General features: G+C 43.9%; 1 protein-coding gene across 1 annotated transcript in view; it reads right to left on the bottom strand.

Moving 5' to 3' along the window:
• The window catches only part of KCNIP4 (potassium voltage-gated channel interacting protein 4), a 353,157-nt gene extending 339,682 nt beyond the window's left edge, over positions 1 to 13,475 (bottom strand). Inside the window, exon 1 of the mRNA XM_056855286.1 lies at positions 13,388 to 13,475. Coding sequence (XP_056711264.1) covers positions 13,388 to 13,475 — 88 coding nt within the window. The remainder of the gene's footprint in view (positions 1 to 13,387) is intronic.
• Between the last annotated feature and the right edge of the window lie 9,429 nt (positions 13,476 to 22,904).

Here is a 22,904-nt window from a genome sequence, read left to right as displayed (position 1 = left end):
AGGTAAGGTGTGAGAACTGCCATTGCAACATAGGAAAGAAACTGACTGGGCTGAAGGTGGCGCACCTTGAGGGGCAGGCAGGGTTTCTCATTCTCCCTGAGGAATCTGATGTGGGGTAGCAGCTCTCCTGCTCTGCAGGAATGCCTCTGACTCCACTGACTTTTTGGTTGTACACTTGTACATAAAGCAGATATCAGGAGAAGACTCTAATTCTCCCCAGTGCTGCCTCTACAAAGGAGATCAAATCCAGATGCTTTGGCTCCTGGATCTTCTCACTTGGACAGAACCCTACGCTAGTCACTTTTTGACCTCTCCAAAGGAAGAACAAAATTGAACCACAATAAACAAGTAAAGCTGCCAAAGAAATCTTACAATATCATGTTATGACTTGGCAGAGAAGTGCAGAACAACCTCAGAAATTTTACTGTTGGGGGGGGGGTGTTTTGGTTTCTTTTTCTTTTTCTTTTTTGCTGTCCCTGAAAATTCCTCAGATATTTTGCCAAGATACAACCCAACATATCATTCCGACTTTGTGTTAGAAAAAATCCAGTGGGAGCATGACCGTGTGCAGAACCACGCCTGGGAAATTTTGCTTGCCTTATCAACAATCTTACGGCTTTTCAAACAAACAAAAATAGTTCTTAACAGAGTTTACTTGCTGCCAAATATACTCTGAATTGCTGGCCAAATGTACTTCAAATGTTGCTATTGGTAAAATTTCAAACCCACTTGTAGATTTAAGATCCCAACCCAGCCTGATTTGGACCTATTTAGAACTTATCTAAAAGGTAGGTGTTTATTTGATATGGGGAGCCAGCGTAGTGTAGTGGTTAAGAGCGGTGGTTTGGAGCAGTGGACTCTGATTTGGAGAACCGGGTTTGAGTCCCCACTCTCCACATGAGTGGTGGACACTAATCTGGTGAAGGTTGGTTTCCCCACTCCTACACATGAAGCCAGCTGGGTGACCTTGGGCTAGTCACACTCTCTCAGCTCCACCTACCTCACAGGGTGTCTGTTGCGGGGAGGGGAACGGAAGGTGATTGTAAGCCGGTTTGAGTCTCCCTTAAGTGGTAGAGAAAGTCGGCATATAAAAACCAACTCCTCTTCTTCATATAGTACCACTATAAGAACCTCAAAGTGGCTTACAACATTTGAAGAAGACTATGTCTTCTTCTCTCCCCCATTCCTAGCATATTACCCCCTCCTGTTCTGCCTCACATTGATGGCTTTGGAAGATCAGCCCACTGATTTCAATTGTCTTGTGTGTGTGTACTGTCAACTCACAGCTAATGTATGGTGACCCTGTAGGGTTTTCAAGGCAAGAGACGTTTGGAGGTGGTTTGCCATTGCCTGCCTCTGGGTTGGCTGAAGGAGTTCTGAGAGAACTGTGACTGTTCCAAGGTCACCCAGCAGGCTTCATGTGGAGGAGAGGGGAATTGAATCCGGATCTCCAGATTAGAGTCCGCTGCTCTTAGCCACTAGGCTACAGTGGCTCCCTTAGACTGGAATAACTACACAGGGTTGCATTGTTCATGTCCTGGCAGCCAAACGGGGGCAGGGGGCAAGGAGCTGTCCTTACAAGTACAACCCTATCATTTTGCATAAATATGCACACATAAATTACACCATATGCACCTGAAAGGAAGACCACCCTGAATGTAAGACCACCCTCCCGTAAAAAATTCTATAAAGAATGTTTTTTGTACCACCGTGTATACTTGTAACTTGTTTTTTCTTGACAGCACTCCTGACGGAAAAGAAAATAGTATTCCCTTCAGGTTAACAAACAAACACTAATAATTGGCAGCAATAATAATTTATTGCTCTTACATTGCAGAGGTTAGCTTGACTATCGCTTCTACTGCATCTTTCTTCCAAGGAGCTCAGAACAGCAGATATGGTGCTTCACAACCCCCCTGTGGGGTGATGTAGGCGGAGAGATTGCTATCAAGAGACCCCCCCACCACAAAGTGGAAAGCTGAACCCAGATCTCCCCACACCAACCCCCAACATTCAGTTCAGACTAGAGCTCTCAGAGCATGGCTAATGGCGCGATACATTTCCCATTTTGTCCACTGTTTGAGGAATGTTTCGCAAGATGTAATAGCCAAAGCTCGTACACATATACTTCACAATAACACAAGCCAAAAAGGTGCTAAAATTAACCTGTACTCCTCAATGCCCAGATCACGACAACCATTGAATAGCTGACGCACTCTTCCTCTGCACACACACAAAAGCCTCATAATTGAATAACTCACTCTTGAACTTCCTGTAAGCAACACTTAATGATTCAATTAGTTGCTCACAATAGATTACACTCCTTCTTTGAGAACTTTTTGCCGAAACAGAAATGCCCGTCTGTTATTTCATTCAGATTTGCTGCTCTTTACTGAATGGAAGGACAAGTGTGAATGCGAAAGTAGCCTCTGCTTAATACAGAGGATGTCATACATAGGATGGAGCAGAGTTGTTTTCTGTTCCCCCAGAAGGCTGGACCAGAACCAACGGGTTGAAATTTAATCAAAAGAGTTTTCAGCTAAACATTACAAAGAACTTCCTAATAGTTAGAGCGGATCCTCGGTGGAACTGGCTTCCTCGGGAGGTGGTGGGCTCTCATTCTTTGGAGGTTTTTAAGCAGAGGCTAGAAGGCCATCTAACAGCAATGCTGATTCTATGGCTCACTATGAATTTAGGGAGGGCAGGAAGGCTCTTGTGGCTCGGCTCTTGTGGTCTTTTTTCACATGCCAAGGGTAATGCTGATCACCATTTTGGGCGTAGGAAGAAAATTTCCTCCAGGCTAGATTGACCAGAGCACCCAGCTTGCTGGGGATAAAGTGTAGACGACTGGGGAAGGCAATGGCAAACCACTCTGTAAATGTAGTCTGCCTAGTAAACGTTGGGATGTGACATCACCCTGTGGGTCAGTAATGACCCAGTGCTTGCATAGGGGACTACCTTTACCTTTTTAGATTGACCAGGGGCCCTACAATGAGTGGACATCCTACATGAATGAGTCTAATCCCTCCTTAAAGCATTTTAAAGTAGCTGTTCATCTCTTTTACACTGTATAGACAAATTAAACTCTACTATACCATTTGATAGGAGCCCCGTGGCGCTGAGTGGTAAGCTGCAGTACTGCAGTCCCAAGCTCTGCTCACGACCTGAGTTCGATCCCGACGGAAGTTGGTTTCAGGTAACCGGCTCAAGGTTGACTCAGCCTTCCATCCTTCCAAGGTGGGTCAAATGAGTACCCAGCTTGCTGGGGGTAAAGGGAAGATGACTGGGGAAGGCACTAGCAAACTACCCCATAAACAAAGTCTGCCTAGAAAACATTGGGATGTGACGTCACCCCATGGGTCAGGAATGACCCGGTGCTTGCTCAGGGGCCTTTACCTTATACCATTTGATCTATAGTCAACAATAGTACCTAGAGGCATCCCACTCTTTCAAAATTGGTTTGCCACAAGTAATAACACACTAGAGCAATGAGCAACTACTTGTACTGATTGATATAAAAAGATCACTGTCTGATCCTCAACCCACGGAGGATCTTGTTTTGATGATGCTTCTATTTTGTAAATCACTTAGAAGATAAAAGACATAATCATATTGGGGCACACAGAGGCCCTTTCAGCAGATTAACTGGAGAAGTCACTATTGAATAAGATGTTTCAGGTAGATAAAAATCACATTCTGTTTTATTTTATTGAAACATGATAGCATGATAACTCATCTTTATTTTATAAGTAGCGTTTTCAGAGCCCTGAAGGGGTATAACTTCTAGGGAAGGTACAAGATCTCGAATAAAAAAATGCATCAATCTAATCAAAACTCTTCTGGCTTCCCTAGAAATTCCTCAGAGAATCTACACAAAGAGGCACCTTTAGATGTACTTCAAGTTTCTCTACAGTCAATATTACCAAGGACTGCAACAGATAAGGATGTGTTTCACTAGACAGAGCCTTGTAAATCATGGTACAGTGCCTATTAATACAAATTTCAATTAATGGGCTGGATCCAGCGCAAACTTTCCACTTGCACAATAGCTCTTGCACAAGCGGAGACACAATCAAAATAGAATGGTAGCTGTTTGTACTAAGTCAAACATATTGTATCCCCACTTGTATTTCCATTTACACACAATCTTGTGCAAGCACTTTCTAGGAGCTAAAATATATAGGGAGGAAAGGATCAGAGGATGAAGTGAGCTGCTTTGGGTCCCTACTGGAGAGGCAGGGGGGGTATAAATGAAGTAAATACAGAATAAACATCCTGGCTGTTTGGAAAATGCAATTAGAGATAAGTGCTATTCAGACTAATTAAGATCCTGCAATGGAGTTTAACACTTTATGAGAGCCAGGAACCTTTCTATGCACTCCAGGACAGCGGGTCAAGCCCCGGCATTATTATAACAATAAGATTTGACATTTCCTTGGCATGAATAGAAAAGCATCACTGTGTACTCTTTCTTCCTTTATACGACTCAAGTTCTTCACTTACTATGCCAAAAATATATAATTGCTCAAGTGATTTTTGTTTTCCTATTTGAATGTTAACAGAATGGACGTATGGATTAGGAACGTGTAATCAAATAACGGACAATGAAAAAAGATACCGTGGACTGCGAAAAAAACAAATCAGTGGGTTCTAGATCAAATCAAGCCTAAACTGTCCCTAGAAGCTTAACTGACTAAACTGAGGCTACGGTACTTTGGTCAAATGAGAAACCAAGACTCACTGGAAAAGACAATCAGGCTAGGAAAAGTTGAGGGCAGCAGGAAAAGACGAAGACCCAACAAGAGATGGATTGACTCTATAAAGGAAGCCATGGCCGTCAGTTTGCAAGACCTAAGCAAGGCTGTTAAAGATAGGAAGTTTTTGAAAACATTGATTAATAGGGTCACCATGAGTCAGAAGCAACTTGACGGCACTTAACACACACACACACAAACAATCAAATAAAGATAGAGACTTAAAATATTTCATTAAAGAAATAGATCAAATCCTTTAGCTGCATTACGCTGAGCCAGATTCTTTGTCCTCAAGGTCAGCACTGTCTACTCAGACCGGCAGCGGATCTCCAGGGCCGCCCCGAGCAGTGACAGGAACAGCACGTTGCCAGAAGGAGGTCTTCCACCATAGTGGGAGACCTGGTAACCGTGACCTGATTGCTTTGAGCTGCAGATGCAGGGGATTGAACTCGTGTCCTTCTGCATGCAAAGCAGATGCTTTGCTGCTGAGCCACGGCCCCTCCCCACTTTGTATGACATGTGCCATATGAACATAGAGTCCCTAATGCCAGCCTGTTCTGTAGCTGACTAAGATACCACTGTACTAAGAACAGTACCAGGAGCATACATAGGACTCTTTAACCTTTCCTCATAGGAGAGGTGATCCAACCCCAGAGGGGTATAGTGGTAAGGAGCAGTGGACACCAATCTGTTGAACCGGGTTGGATTCCCCGCTCCTACATATGAAGCCAGCTGGGTGACCTTGGGCCAGTCACAGTTCTCTTAGACCTCTCTAAGCCTCACCTACCTCACAAGGTGTCTATTGAGGGGAGAGGAAGGGAAGGAGATTGTAAGCCGGTTTGATTCTCCTTAAAAAGTAGAGAAAATTGGCATATAAAAACTAACTCTTCTTTTTCTTCATAACTGGCTGCCCTTTTCTTTGTTTTCCAGCTCTGCAATATTCCTTTTCAGAGAACGTGACTGGAACCGAACACAGTATTCCAAACAAGGATGCACCACAAGAGCTATATGAGGGAATGACAATAACTGTCAGAAAGTTCTTCCTAATGTTTAGCCAGAAACTCTTTTGATTTAACTTCAACCCGTTGGTTCTGGTCTGACCTTCTGGGGCATCAGAAAACATCTCTGCACCATCCTCTGTATGACAGCCCTTCAAGTACTTGAAGATGATTATCATATCACCTCTCAAAAATGATTGCTCATGTTTTTCTGAGTACACACTGTAATTTTTTCTACGGTTCACACTTGTCAGTCTGGGTGCTCCAACTGAGCGGTCCCCGCAGGCTCAGAGGAGACACTTTCTCAGGCTGTTTTAAAGTACCTGCTCCTAGAGGTGGGGGGAAGCTGGGGCTCGTTCTTAGTTTTAGAGAAGAGATACTTTTGGGAAAGGAGCTTGATTTCTTCAAATTTGTCTCTTCTCCTTTAATGTCGACCTGTGTCAGGCAGTGGTTTTTTGAAAGGGGGGGGGGAGGGTTGCATCATACCTTATTGCAATGTGCACTGTGTAAATAAGTAAAGTAAAATTTGTTCTTTAATAATCTTGTCCCTTTCCCTTTAACGTTTCTTGCCTAATGTACAATTATTACTCTATTCATAGATGGTAACAGCAAGACAGTAGTATTTGGTTTTGATCAGGATCACATGGGGGTGGGGGCAGACCGACTTTTGTCCAGGGGCCCATGGTGGCTCTCGGAAGCCCTGGATTTCTCACTGCCCTTCCAATACACAAGAGATGTCATACAATAAATAAATACAATTGCCATAAAACCTTTCAGATTTGCACTCAAGATAGTTTATAAACAAAAATAACCTGTACTTTGTGTGCCTTTAAAACATCACACTGAAAAAGAAGGTGGTGTAATATCAGGGCAGATTGTGGTGTAATATCGGAACATAATGATTTTTGAATGACACTGTGGTTTGAAATAGTCATATTTCCACCAAATGCTGGGAGAAACCAGCAGGGTTTTAAATGATATGATAACCATCTTCAAGTACTTGAAGGGCTGTCATAGAGAGGATGGTGCAGAGTTGTTTTCTGTTGTTCCCGAAGGTCGGACCAGGACCAACTTGCTGAAATTAAATCAAAAGAGTTTCCAGCTAAACATTAGGAAGAACTTTCTGACAGAGCAATTCCACAGTGGAACAGGCTTCCTCATTGGGGGAGGCTCTCCTTCTTTGGAGGTTCTTAAGCAGAGGCTAGATGGCCATCTGACAGCAATGCTGTTTCTGTGAACTTAGGCAGATCATGAGAGGGAGGGCAGGAAGGGTTGCGTCGGTGCTTCGCTCTCATGGCCCTTTCTTACATGCCCAGAGAAATGCCAATCACCACTTTGGGGTCTGGAAGCAATTTTCCTCCAGGCCAGGTTTGCCAGGGGTCCTGGAGGGTGTTTGTTTGTTTTTTTGCTATCTTCTGGGCATGGCGTACGGGTCACTATGGGTGTGGGGGGGGGAGGCAGTTGTGAATTTGGTTGAGCATGTGGAAGAGCCCTTTGGGTCACCTTACTCAAATGCAAGACTAGGTGAACCTGGAGATCCCTTCCAACTCTATAATTCTATGAGTTTCTGTTTTTCTATTTTATTCATACAGATCTAGATAAACACTTTCAGAAAAGTCCATGCTTGGCAGGATCTCTTTGGGCATGGAATTCCATTGAATGAGGCTAACACCAAAAAGGCCTTTCCCAGCTGGCTTTCTGTGCTCAAATGGGGGACACCGGAACAGCATGGTATGACTTTATGGGGAAGAGGTATCATAAGAGAGCCATGAGTCAAAGAAGACCTTTGAGAAATACAATCAGTGTCAAAACACAGTCAACAGAGTTGCTGTCAAGAAACGATAATCACTAAAAGCACAAATTATTATGAACTATTCACACAACTCTGTCAACATTCCTCACACTGTCAGCTGCTCACCTCTGCTATTACCAAATCAACTATTTTTTTACTTTCTGTCAGCCTAGGAAGCAGCTGCCTTGATAAATATACATTCAGGCACATATTAAAGATGGTCATGAAAATTATCAGCTGCTGCAGACTGGATAAAATATTATTTTCAAGATCATTTGTGGGGGGTGGGAGAAAAATTTCAATCACTGTTTATTTTTTTATTTATTGTTTATTGATGTTCCCAGCTCAAATGTGGTGGTGGGGGGGACCCAGAACAATTAAACGTTAAAACCCTAAATAATTAGTCCCAGTATTCCATTTTATGTAACCCCCATTTTAAGAAAAATATTTTCAAAAGAACATTAGCTAAAGATCAAGTAAAAACTTCATTAAAATTATGGTAAGGTAAGGGGAAATTTATTGTGAGGCCTAAAACCATAACAACATAACAAAAGTAACTGCCCAAGCAATAAAAAAATACAATAATAAAAGCAAACACAGCAAGGTTAAAAACAGGTTTATAATTGTCATAACGTAGATTGCAGCACGTTAAACATTATGGCGAGAGTTTGGCACAAATCTTCTTGGCTGCCAATGCATACAGTGACATCATATAGGTGATGTAATGATCCTCATCCAATAAAAGATAAATAATTTTGTCTGCCACTGAATGCAGGGCTAACCTGGTTAGAATGGCTGCAAGAAACTTGGCCCTGGGAGGAGGAGGAGGAGGAGGAGGAAGAAGAGTTGGCTTTTATATGCTGACTTTCTCTACCACTTAAGGGAAACTCAAACCAGCTTACAATCACCTTCCCCTCCCCACAACAGACACCCTTTGAGGTAGGTGGGGCTGAGAAAGCTCTAACAGAGCTGAAACTTGCCCAAGGTCACCCAGCTGGCTTCATGTGTAGGAGTGGGGAACAAATCCAGTTCACCAGATCAGACTCCACCGCTCCAAGCCACCACTTTTAACCACTACACCACGCTGGGAATCGAGTAAAGGTCACGACAGGATATAATGAGTAAGGTCTTCCAATTTCACAGATAATACAGATTATGTAAGAGGATATAACTCTACACCCATTTGTTAATTATCAATTTAAAAACAAAAACAACATGAAACTGGTGGTAAGGATGGCAGCTGCAGGGGACCGGGGTAAGGAAAATGGCACCAGGGTGAGAGGGGCTGGGAAAGATCTAAACTTCCCTATCCACACAACAGCTACCCGGTCTCTGTTGCACTCTTTCCAAAAACAACACTAAAAGGGAACAACACAGTGTGTACAAAGAGAAAGAAAAGCTAAAAAGCACCACACTGTACAACTGTAATGGACAGGATACAACAGCCAATAAAGAAAATCCTTAGGACAGTATTGCAGAATGAGAAAAAAATGATTTCTGGAACAGAATTAAAACTCCCACATACTAAATACATATTCAAAAAGAGTCTCCAAGAAGCACGTGAGTAGTAAATAATGTGTGCTAAATGCACCTCCGCAGAAAATCTATCATAAATCCATCAAAAGGGCAGGCAGACAGGCATCTGGTATATTGTCCTGTTTCAAATGCACCTTCATCAAATAGGGATGCCAGCCTCCAGGTGGGACCTGGGGATCCCCCGGAATTACAGCTCATCTCCAGACTACAGAGATCCATTCCCCTGGACAAAATGGATGCGTTGGAGGGTGGACTCTATGGCATTGTACTCCACCGAGGCACCTGTCCTCCACAGGGTGCACCCCCAAATCTCCAGTAGTTTCCCAATCTGGATCTGCCAACTCTAACTTCCCATCTCCAATGGTCGGTGGAGATGGAACATGGCAACCCTATCATGAGAAGAAAGCAGCATGGAAGACAATCAAATGAATTTTCAAGCGGTACATTTCCTAATTGATTAAAACAAATAATAAACATAATATGTTACATTAAAAACTTGTGAACACATCAAAAACATTATAAAGAATGTTTCGAAAAGAACGCAATAAAGATGGTGAAAAGATGGAAGGTGCATAAAAGCACCATCATGACATGGAAAAAATACTCTCACCTCCTATTAGCATCAAAGTTGGGCCAAAAACTGGGTGTGGGAATCACCTGGTATTTCCTCTGTCCTACAAATCCTTGCAGTTCCCCCCATTTATTTCTAATACAATATTCTACCTGTTTGCCTCAATTTATGCGGGCCTGATTTCCACTTCTTGTCCAAGATCTCATGACATCTTAAACCCACGTTACATCTGTAAACCTCACAACTTGTTGCAGTTTCTGGATTTTGAACATGGTGTAGTGGTTAAGAGCAGTGGACTCTAATCTGGAGGACCGAAGTTGATTCACCACTCCTCCACATGAGCAGCAGACTCTAATCTGGAGAATCGGGTTGGAACACAACTTGACTCTCCACCCTCATGTCTTATTCCCATGGAACGAGTGCAATCCAAGTTTCTTAGAGCTGCCCTGCAATTGCCAAGATGTGTATCAAATGCTATGATCCATTTAGAAACTGGCATGATTTATTGTAGCTGTGAGAGACAGAATAACAACAGGAAAAACCCCAGAAACCCAGAAGACAAAAGTTAGATATTGATGTGCATTATAATGAGTGAAATAAGTATTTGATCCCTTTGCAAAAGATGACTTAGTACTTGGTGGCAAAACCCTTGTTGGCAATTACAGAGGTCAGACGTTTCTTGTAGGTGGCCACCAGGTTTGCACACATCTCAGGAGGTATTTTGTCCCACTCCTCTCTGCAGATCCTCTCCAAGTCAGTAAGATTTCGAGGCTGATGTGTAGCTACTCGAACCTTCAGCTCCCGCCACAGATTTTCGATGGGATTAAGGTCTGGAGACTGGCTAGGCCACTCCAGGACCTTAATGTGCTTCTTCTTGAGCCACTTCTTTGTTGCCTTGGCCGTGTGTTTTGGGTCATTGTCATGCTGGAATACCCATCCTCGACCCATTTTCAATGCCCTGGCTGAGGGAAGGAGGTGCTCACCCAAGATTTGACGATACATGGTCCCGTCCACCATCCCTTCGATGCGGTGAAGGTGTCCTGTGCCCTTAGCAGAAAAACACCCCCAAAGCATAATATGTCCCCCTCCATGTTGGACGGTGGGAATGGTGTTCTTGGGGTCGTAGGCACCATTCCTCCTCCTCCAAACACGGCGAGTTGAGTTGATGCCACAGAGCTCGATTTTGGTCTCATCTGACCACAACACTTTCACCCAGTTCTCCTCTGGGTCATTTAGATGTGTATTGGCAAACTGCAGACGGGCCTGTACATGTGCTGTCTTGAGCAAGGGGACCTTGCGGGCTCTGCAAGATCTCAGTCCTTCACGGTGTAGTGTGTTACCAACTGTTTTCATGGTGACTATGGTCCCAGCTGCCCTGAGATCATTGACAAGTTCCCCCCGTGTAGGTCTGGGCTGCTTCATCACCGTTCTCATGATCATTGCAACTCCACGAGATGAGATCTTGCATGGAGTCCCAGACCGAGGGAGGTTGGCAGTTAGGGTTAGGGTTGTCACCTTCTCACCAAGCTGCTTGGCAATAGACTTGTAGCCCAGTCCAGCCTTGTGCAGGTCTACAGTCTTGTCCCTGACATCCTTGGACAGCTCTTTGGTCTTGGTCATGGTGGCTAGTTTGGAATCTGATAGATTGATTGCTTCTGTCGACAGCAGAACTTTAACCCTAACCCTAATCCTAATCTGGCTGGTTGATAGGGGATCAAATACTTATTTCACTCATTATAATGCACATCAATCTCTGACTTTTGTCTTCTGGGTTTCTGGGTTTTTTCCTGTTGTTATTCTGTCTCTCACTGCTACAATAAGCCTACCATTAAAATTATGGACTGGTCATTTCTTCGTCAGAGGGCAAACAGGCAAATTTAGCAAGGGATCAAATACTTTTTCCCCTCACTGTAAGTGGGGCTGAGAGTTCAGAGAGAACTATGACTAGCCTAAGGTCGCCCAGCTGGCTTCATGTGTAGGAGTGGGGAAACCAACCCAGTTCACCAGATTAGAGTCCCAACACTCTGAACCACTACACCACGTTGGCTCCCAGGGTTGCCAACACCAAGTCTGCTGTGACTTGATGGCAAAAAAGGTCTCCCCACTTTTAGCAGCTCTTCACTTATAGGAAGATGGCGCTCGAATCCTGGGATGGAGCTCTGAGGAGAACAACTGGGAGAGTAAGTGCCAGGGAATGGGACAGCAGCCAGGGCAGACAAGCCAAACTGACTATCCCCCTGGCAGTGCGGCTACCCCAGTCTGTATAGCCCTATTAGATCAGGGGAACACAATGGGCTTCCCAGATAGGCACAGCCCCACAAACTCATCCCTGACATTCTGGATGGCTTACCACAAGGGTAACTCACAAGGATCTGCAAGTTCCCAATTCTCTCAGTTGTTCTGGCAACTGCATAATGTGCACTGCAATCCAAAGGCTGATGAGGAAACACACCTTTGAGAAGAACTTACATAACAAAGTGTCAAAAAGGGTACCCACTCTACAACTATGGGGATTTAAGGCACACTTGTCTTGAAAATACTCCATTGAACAAAATTCTGTGGAACTGCTAAACAGTCTAGTAAAAAAACTGGTAAATGATCCCTATGACTCGGACCTGCTTACTAAGAATGGCTGTTCATCATAGAGTCATGCCACTGATACTATGAAGTCTTTCGATCTGATAGTCAAAATTAAAGTTTGGAGCTGATCTGAATCCAATCATTTTACGCCGTCCCCAAACAGACTTTATTCTACGACCGCAACCCACTGATGTGCAGACTTGGTCCAGATTGACTCCCAGTGATGTCTTTTGCGTTCACATGGGTATACAGAAATAAATGTGAACAGCATACACAATTTTAACAGTGGCATTTGCAAACACAAATATTACATCAGTCCAAAAATAACAGTTTACATTTTTAGAGTATCCTGAAACACGCCAAAGCATCACATAAAGCAGTCTATTTATCTTTGTCACCTGACACGGGGTGTACAAATGCTTCATCGCTTGCTTATCACAACAAGGAACGTGTGCTTTCCAAAACCTTCTTTAGATAGACAGCTTACTTACCTGCTGATGCTGACTCCAGAATTTTTTTTTAAATAAGAAAAAGCTACTTGGCCTTGAGTTTATTTCACCCACTTTAGAGATTAATCAGCAACACACACACACCCTCCGATTTACAAGCTTTCCCCTTCAGGGGGTTCAACTGTGTCAAAAGGCACATTACAGACATTTCATGGACTTTAATGCATCGAAAGCTAGGCTTTTCAAAACACTTCCTGATAGAATTTTAATGTCACACTAGCAGCCAGCATCTGATTTATATTTCAAGACCAGCTCTGCTTGCCAACAAAGATAACACGAACATCTCTCATGCATTAACGTCTGCCTTTTGAAGCAAAGAACAGAGAACAGACCAACATTTCTTCATATACTCCCCTAGCAAGAATATGCAACCATGCATAGGGATTTAACATTAGCATTTTGATTTGAATGCAGTTATACTTTTTTTTTAAAGGTTTTAAATAGGATCTCACAAATCTACATCTGCCGCATAGTTTGCAGCAGACAATCCCAAAATATGTCCATTAAATTGCTGGGTGGTTTTTTTTCAAGTTTACAAAAAAGAAAACTACTGCAAACCAGAGCGGTAAAGCCAGTGTTGCAAGTGATGCCACCTCTCCTGTTGCCACACCTCACACCTTGACTGTAAAGATCAGAACATGCATTACCTGGGTGAAGAGAGCCTGTGATCAGCCGGAGAAGATACTGTGCAAATTTCAATAATTCCCGTTTACAGCGTTTTCGACATCCACTCATCTTAATATGCGGTACAGTCAGATATTCCTCCGAGCAGAGCCCAAACACTTTTTTTTTGGCTAATAAAAGAAAATAGTTTCTGACACGGAACTTCTGTGCCAGTTTTGATCACCGCCTGCCTGCACTTTGCTCTCTCTCTCTCTCTTTTTACAAGCTGTCTCCTGAAATCCAGATAAAACTCCTTCGTGTTTCTATGAAAAAGGAGATTCCTTTCAAGGGCTGAAGGGGGTGAAGAAAATCAGGGGGCCAGGGGGAGGGGGGCTGCTTGGGATGGTCGCACGCAAGTCCCGCTATAACCACCTGGGCAAGCTGTCTGGTAGGGGAACTACTTGTAGTCCGACTGGATCCCAGAGATCCGAGGCAGTCTCCTGAGCCGATCCTGCTGCAACCTCATCGACCATTCAGTCAGAGGCGGGGCCTGCAAGCCCAACTCTACACACAGACATTTGTCCTCATCAATGAATCAGCATGCAAGCAGGTAGGGAAGAGGAGGAGAGAGGGCTGGACACGGTCTGCAAAAGAGAGGAAGGGGGGAAATGAACCTGCTGAAGAGCCGGGGATGCGCTGCTGGGGAAAGAATAGCTGTGTGAAGATGAGCTGGCTCAAAGAAAAATATTAAGAGCTGTGTGCCATTCAAGGTCAGGCTGCCTACTCCGTCTCAGTTAAGAGGGTGCACAACAGTTGGGGGGAAAGCTCACCTGTCGGAAATAAAAAATGACCCAGGCAAAGGGCAGTCTTTTCCTCTCAGCTGCACAGTGATGCTAAAAACAGGCAAAATCCTATAGGCGGCTGTCAATATTGAGAGCCCAAACAACGCAGCCCACCTCAAAAGGAGGGGAAAGTTTTAATTGAGACCAAAGGGGCACATATTCAGAGTGAAGGGGAATGACTGCAGAGAGAGGGAGAGAGGGAGGGAGGGAGGGAGCACACATAGGCATCTTCATGAAGTCAGAGAGCATGACTTTCTCATTTGCACGATGAGTTAGTCTCTTGCCTTGAAAACCCTACAGGGTTGCCATAAGTTGGCTATAACTTGACAGCACTTTACACACACAAACACACAGAGAGAGAGAGAGAGTTCATCATGCTGACCTGGATAGCCCCAGGCTAGTCTGATCTGTCAGATCTCAGAAGCTAAGCAGGGTCAGCCCAGGTTAGTACTTGGATGGGAGACCACCAAGGAAGTCCAGGGTTGCTAAGCAGAGGCAGGCAATGGCAAACCACTTCTGAATGTCTCTTGCCTTGAAAACCCCACAGGGTTGCCAGAGGTCAGCTGTGACTTAATGGCAAAAAAAATGTTCATCAAACAAACCGCTGTGCATACACCCCCTTTACACATTGTGGAATAATGCCCGCCCCCCGAGTTCACCTCCATTGTTGTTGTTTTTCCTTAAGTTCACCTCCATTGTTAAGAGAATGCCAAACATTATTGCCAAGATCAGGTCAAACTCTATGGCTCAGATCCTAAGGCTGACTAGGGTAGCCAACTCCAGGTTGGGAAATTCCTGGAGATTTGGAGGGTGGAGCCTGCAGAAGGCAGGGTTTGGGGAGGGGAGATAGCTCAACAGGGTGCAGTGCCATAGAGTCCACCCTCGTCTGAAGAGCAGTTGTAATCCCGGCAGATCTCCAGGCCCCACCTGGAGGCTGGCAACCCAATAAGCCTTGCTCTCATTGGCCTTCCCCTTCATCTGCTGTGCAGGTGTTCTCTCATTGCACCATGCTTTCCTGTGGTGCTATGTTCTTTGGGGGGTCATTTGTGCACGAATGGAAGCTCCTAGCGCCACAGGAAGGCAATGTAAGAACATAAGAAAAGCCATACTGGATCATGCCCATCAAGTCCAGAAGTCTGTTCACACAGTGGCCAACCAGGTGCCTCTAGGAATGTACAGAGAGGGCGGAGCAAAAAGGTGGGGCAGCGTGAAAGGAAGCCAGAAAGGAAGCTACCCCAACCACTAGTCAAATCCAGGCTACTGTCTAGGGTGCCAGAGTTCGGGGGGGGGGGGAGCCACTGCTGTGTTGAGGGAGCACTCCCTTAAACTGAGTCAAACTGGAGTTGTCAACAACCTGGAGAAAAAAATGTCTTGTCTCTTTAACAGAGGCTCAATAGGATGACTTCTCAGTTTTCTGTCTATTGAATGGAGGGAGGGGCAAAGTCATACTTTACTAGTAGTGTTGCCAGGTCCCTCTTCGTCACCTGCAGGAGGTTTTTAAGGCAAAGCCTGAGGAGGGTGGGGTTTGGGGAGGGACTTCAATGCCATAGAGTTCAATTGCCAAAGAGGCCATTTTCCCCAGGTGAGCTGATCTCTATTGGCTGGAGATAAGTTGTAATAGCGGGAGATCTACACCTACTGGAGGTTGGCAACCATATTCACGTTGCAGCAATGGGAGCAGTTATGGACTAAATCAATTAAATTTACCGCAAGTCAATCTCTGAGAGAAAATTGGTATAAGATGTTTTTTCCCCTGGTACATTACACCAAGGGATATTCGGAAAACGAATAAGGATTTCAGTGGTCATTGTTGGAAATGTAAGGAGATAGACGGGACTTTCTACCACACATGGTGGACATGTAAGAAGATTAAGAAGTTCTGGACAGAAGTTCATTTAGAAATGAAGAAAATTTTAAAAGTGAAATTTCCATTGGACGCTAAAAGCACGTTGTTGAGAATACTACTGATGGATATAATGAGGTCTTCAGAGGAACTGGTGAGATACATGATTACTGTGGCCAGGGATGTTATTGCATCAAGGTGGAAGTCACAAGAGTGCCCAGAAACTGAGGACTGGAGAAGCAAATTGGCAGAATGTACAGTGATAGCAAAACTGACAAATCTGGTGAACAAAAGATCTAGTGATGAATTTTAAAAAATGGGAATTGTATTACTTATGTGCTTAGAAACGGCATGTTTAAAAGCAAGAAAGCTGAGTAGTTTTTCTTCTTCTTTTCTTTAAGGATCTCGTATTGTATAAGCAAGTTAATAGAGAGGACGACTATGTGCAGATCTATGAGATGGTTAATCACCCCTGGAGATAACATATAATATGGTAAAAATTATTGAGGTACAGGGGTGGTAAAATATGCAAAAAAGGAAGAGCATAAATATTATGATTATAATAATATTATAATTATTATAATAAGGCTGTGAGTAATGATCAGTATATTAGATTTTTTAATGTTAGATAAATTCATAATGAAATTAAATGTTTTAATTACACCCTGGTAAAGAATGTAAGGAGCCCCGTGGGGCAGAGGGGAAAGCTGCAGTACTGCAGTCAAAAGCTCTACTCACGACCTGAGTTCGATCCCGATGTAAGTCGGTTTCAGGTAGCTGGCTCAAGGTTGACTCAGCCCTCCATCCTTCCGAAGTCGGTAAAATGAGGACCCAGCTTGCTGGGGGTAAAGGGAAGATGACTGGGGAAGGCACTGGCAAACCACCCTGTAAACAAAGTCTGCCTAGGAAACGTCGGGATGTGACGTCACCCCATGGGTCAGGAATGACCCAGTGCTTGCACAGGGGACCTTTACCTTTTTAAAGTATGTAAGGTTATATTTTAGTGTACTGTTAGTGGCTATGTTTGTATTATGGTAGGTAGTTAATCTGGTACTGAATGTATTGCATGTAAATGTGGTATTGAATTTGTTGTATGTTTATTGTGAAGTATGTAGTGCAAAAAATAAAAATGTATTAAGAAAAAAAAAAGAATTTATGCTCATTTAAAGGACTACTGCAACAACTACAGATTCCCCTGAAGAAGCCCCTTGGGCGAAACACAAAGGGAGTTTTTATTCTGAGTTAATTAGAAATCTTTTTACCCATTTTGCACCATTGGCCTTGGCCTTATCTTTATCTCTGGTTGCTGGTGCGGCCCTTTTAATTCTCTTTGAATGTGTTTGTGCAATCATTGCATCCTGGTCAGAGTGATTCTGTTACCAGTTTACCAGAGTTTTTTTTTTTTTTTAAAGACTTATAATAACAAGGTTTGCTAGTACACCTGTATTCATGTCATACAGACACTGTTAAAAATTGTAGACAGACCACCACCTAAGCTAAAAATAAACCTGCACATCTATATTCATACAACATATGCTCTCAAACTGAATGCAAAGAAATAATAAACACACATACTTATGCACAAAACCCCACAAATGTGACAAGATAATAAATGTGTGCTTGTGTGTGCGCAAGGAGCACTGCTGAAAACTTGGTTAGCTTTGTGGATAAAATTACATCCAAACCATACATTTTAAGGTGTATGCTCCCCTTGGTGACCACAGTCAGGTGTAAGTCAACCTATCGCATGCATAATCTTAGCATAATAAAAATGCCAATTTGAAGCTGAATTGCTACCTTTGAGAAATTCAACAGTATTATGACAGAGGGCCAAACGTAGGCAGAGACAGGTCAAGTTATGAGGATACAAAGATCTGAGGCAAGGCCACACAAAGAATTCAAGGCCTAAGCACAGGAGAGAATGGGCCAGATATGTCAGGGGAGATTTAAGGAAGATCATCTCGTATCTGAACAATGAGAGAAGTGAATGATTTGGGCAACACTGGTTTTGAGCCAGCATGGTGTAGTGGTTAAGAGCGGTGGACTCTAATCTGGAGAACAGGGTTTGATTCTCCACTCCTCCACATGAAGCCTTGGGCTAGTCACAGTTCTCTCAGAAATCTCTAAGCCTCACCTGCCTCACAAGGTGTCTGTTGTGGGGAGAGGAAGGGTAGGTGATGGTAAACTGGTTTGAGACTCCTTTCGGTCGAGAAAATCAGGGTATAAAAACCAACTCTTCAACTAGATTAGGGTTGGCATCCCTGGTCAGTCATTAAGTGTGCTAACCTAACAGGGTTGTTGTGAGGTTAAAATGGAGGAGGCTAAAATCTATTGAATTCCTTGAAGGAGGAGGAGGCAGAGGAGGAAGAAGAAGAACAGTTGGTTTTTATATGCTGACTTTCTCTACCACTTAAGGAAGAATCAAACTGGCTTACAATCACCTTCCCCTCCCCTCCCCACAACAGACACCCTATGAGCTAGGTGGGCTGAGAGAGCTCTTAGAGAGCTGTGACTAGCCGAAGGTCATCCAGCAGGCTTCATGTGTAGGCGTGGGGAAACCAACCTGGTTCCCCAGATTAGAGTCCGCCACTCATGTGGAGGAATGGGGAATCAGACCCAGTTCTCCAGATTAAAGTACACCACTCCTTAACACCGTTCTTAACCACTACACCATGCAAGCTCTCATGGGATAAAACTGTAATACCTGCAATAGAAAGCCCAACGGGACAAGACTGCAGTGGTTGAGAATAGGGATGACTAGAGAATAACAATGCAATCCTAAACAAAATTACATCTGTCTAAGTATATTGACCCTGACCTGGGTAGCCCTGGCTAGCCTGATCTTGGAAGCTAAACTGGGTCAGCCCTGGGAGGGGGGCATCTTGGCCATCTTCTGGGCACTGGGGTTGTGTGGGGGAGGTGGTTGTGAGTTTCCTGCATTGTGCAGGGGGTTGGACTAGATGACCCTGGTGGTCCCTTCCAACTCTATGATTCTATGGTCAGTATTTGGATGGGAGACCACCAAGCAAGCCCAGGGTTGCTATGCAGAGGCAGGCAATGGCAAACCACCTCTGAATGCTTCTTGCCTTGAAATCCCTGCAAGGTTGCCATAAATTGGCTGCAGCTTGACTGCAAAAAAAAAAAAAGAGTCAATTGAAATCGAAGGGCTTAGAAGGAGGTAAGTGTGTAGGATTATACTGCCAATCAATGTTTAAGCCAAGGGAGTGAAGCCAAAGAGTTACTGTTTTCATGAATTATCTGCACTTTTTCCCCATGATGAATTTTGGTAATGGAAGGTTCCATCATTTTGAGGTGGCAATGAGCTACTGCAGCAGCAACCAAATCAATCTGCTTTCAGTACTGGTCTCAGTAGCCCTAAACAAAGAGGAAATTATACCCACCAATATATTAATAAAAAAGGTTCGAAATCATATCTTTATACCTTCCTCTGCTACCATTCCTGGTCACCTTTTAACATTCCAGACATGTCATATTAGGGTCAGAGCTCATCTGGAGCTGAGCAGGAACGTACAAAAACTCAGTTCAGACATTACTATGGTTAGTTTGTCTAACCAGTACTCAGCTCTCAGATAATCAGTCGCTTAAAATTCTGGTTTCCCTCAACAAAGGTGGGTTTCTTTGTATTCTGTCTGGAGCCTGGGAGAGGATACGAGTGTCAAGGCTGACCCTGCCTTGGTGCAATGACGTAGCCAAGATTACCCTTAGTTACTTACACACAATGAAGCAAAAAAGCTTTATTGAAGAAAAATAACAAAACTAGCTAGCTGACTACTTATTTAATTCTTGCAACTGCAATACTGATTCTTCCTGACAGCCAGCATGGTGTAGTGGTTAAGGGTGGCAGACTTTAATCTGGTGAATGGGGTAGGGAAGGTAAGCCACCCTGAGACTCCTTAAAAGTAGAGAAAAGCAGGGTATAAAAACCAATTCTTCTTCTTACAGCTAAAGCGGTGTTTCAGAGCATATGAAGAGTATCTTCAGGCAGCAAGGGTGGCGTAGGTGGCAGAAAAGAGATAAGAAGGGGATATCCTTTCCCATCATAGGAACTGCCAGCCATAACCTCCTGACCTTCCCCAACCAATTTTAGGGCTGTCTCCAAGATTCTGGACAGGAGCAAGCTTCCCTCTCCCCTACCAGATTCACAACTGAACTGTGTGATCTAATTAACAGGCCTTAGAAATTACCTTGGCCAGTAACCATCAGACTGGGGAAGTTACCAACCCCTGCAGAGAAGTCAGAGTACAGTGAAATGAAAATTTAGCTGGAATTTTCCTCTATGATGGCTTCTCTCTGGACACTGGGGAACAAGAGCTCATCATCAGGATTTCTGCATTCATACATCACACAAAACCATAATTAAGTCTGGTAGTGGTGGGCAGTGCCATCAAGTCACAAGCAACTTATGGAGACCTCATAGGATTTTTGAGGCAAGAGACTTTCAGGGGTGGTTTACCGTTGCCTGCCTCTGGGTTATGACCCTGGACCTCCTTGGTGGTCTCCTATTCAAATACTAACTGGGGCCAACCCTGGGGAACAGGCTCCTTAAGAAGGTGAGGGTGATGATGCCATTTCTGGAAGTTTTTAGGAGGTGCTGTAAGGCCATTTTATGTGTGAGGACTTTGGATTTAAGCTGCAGACATTTTGTTAGCATGAGTCGTTAATGGGGGTTTGTTGTATTTTATACATGATTAATGTTGAGTTTATAAGCCTCCTGGAACCACACTGAAAAGGCAAAATATAAAGATTTTAATAACTTAAAAACTAGTCTTCAGGTGGTATCTGTTTCAGGTGATCCTAAGAACCTATCCTGTCCACTAGTAACAATGTGGTTAGCTGATCGATTGGCACATGTGCTAAAAACTGCAAAGACTTCCTCTAAAAGAAAGAAAACCAACGGATAAATGGCAGCTCAGTTGATGGACAAGAACCAAATTAGCTCTTTTAATATCCTCATTCATTATTTACACGCAGGGATATAGAATGCCCAAGAATGCTCGACAGGAGAATGTTATAAATACCCTGGAGAACAAAATCTATTATAACAAGGGCTAGCAATTGTTGAAACGGAGGGGGGGTGTAGATAAATGTAATTGAACTTTGAGAAATGAAAGGCAATAAATAAAGGGAACAAACAGTAGCAAGTCTGGTCTATGGAAGACAGAAGGCCTGTGAAGGTCAGATATGGATTTCCTATGCATTAAGTCCCAAGATGGGAAAATCAATGTACATATAGACAAAGATATACGAAGAAATAAATGTGCTATTAAAACACTGTTATGCAATCTGGAGGCTACATCTGGAAAGCTGCAGTGAATAGCATATCCATAATTCTCCATCAACCTCAGTTGTTAGCATATAAACCAGCCACCAGCCAGCCAAAATTAGGTATGTTTAAGTACCATTTATTTCAATCGTATGCAGAGTTACTCTGCATGGCAGCTCAACAAGGAGTGTCATTCGTGCGCCCCCCCCCCGCATTCCTCGGCCCAATTGTGGATCTGATAACAACTTTCCTCCTCATTTCCCAGGCATCCTTAAACATACCATGAGAAGCCAAATATCTTCAGTGGGGATAGGGCAATGATCCCCAAGGTGGTTCCACCAAATGATACGTTTCCTGCCACCCACTTCCTTCTTCCCCAAACCTAAGAACCAATCCTGGCTTTCCCCAGCTTCAATGGAGTAGGAGGTTCTTCAAGACAGTCCAGGAGGCAACATGTTTGTTCCGCCCATTTGAAAACTGCTGACTCTATAGTAGAAGGAGGCTGGGCTCGGAACATTTTGTGGAGCTTTCCAACATTTTAGGATTGGCTTCCATTCCCCATGGCATCCATTTTGCAATCGGTCCTTTCTCTGTTGAGGCAACTACTTTATTGTGGTGCCCACTACCAGTTCTCAGAGGACCATGCAAACTCTCACATCTTGAGGGAGTTTGGGCAGTCCTGTTGGTAGACTTGCCAGAGGCCATTGCTAGAGCATCCCCATCACTTCCGGGTTTACCACCGAGTTTTCAGAGGAGACTGCTACAGCATCCACAATCACTTCCAGGATACGTTGCCCCAACCCCTTAAAGCTCCCGCCGGTTGCCAAGGAGACCTGGCAACCCATACTTGTTGGGCATTCACTTGAGGAGAGAAGAAGCATTATGTGCACTGGCTCACGGATAGGGGACAGACTGGCAGTGGGTATGAGAATGAAGAGGTAGTAATGGCACTGGTGGAAATGAAGGCTGCTGTCCTCAAAAATCTGCCCCCTGAGTCCAGTGAGTCAAGGCCTCAGTGTATGGTAAAGCTAGTCATAGTTACTCTAGCCTGTGTGTGTTAAGTGCCGTCAAGTCGCTTCCGACTCATGGCAACCCTATGAATGAAAGTCCTCCAAAATGTCCTATCTTTGACAGCCTTGCTCAGATCTTGCAAATTGAAGGCTGTGGCTTCCTTTATTGAGTCAATCCATCTCTTGTTGGGTCTTCCTCTTTTCCTGCTGCCCTCAACGTTTCCTAGCATGACTGTCTTTTCCAGTGACTCTTGTCATCTCATGACGTGACCAAAATACGACAGCCTCAGTTTAGTCATTTTAGCTTCTAGGGTCAGTTCAGGCTTGATTTGATCTATAACCCACTGATTTGTTTTTTTGGCAGGCCACGGTATCCGTAACACTCTCCTCCAACACCACATTTCAAAGGAATCTATTTTCTTCCTATCAGCTTTCTTCACTGTCCAGCTTTCATACCCATACATAGTAATAGGGAATAAGATGGCATGAATTAATCTAGTCTTGGTGGCCAGTGACACATCCTTACACTTCAAAATATTTTCTAGCTCCTACATGGCTGCCCTTCCCAGTCTCAATCTCCTT

This window comes from Euleptes europaea, chromosome 9 (assembly GCF_029931775.1).
Source record: "Euleptes europaea isolate rEulEur1 chromosome 9, rEulEur1.hap1, whole genome shotgun sequence".
In the NCBI taxonomy this organism is placed as follows: domain Eukaryota; kingdom Metazoa; phylum Chordata; class Lepidosauria; order Squamata; family Sphaerodactylidae; genus Euleptes; species Euleptes europaea.
This window is presented reverse-complemented; position numbering and strand designations above follow the sequence as displayed.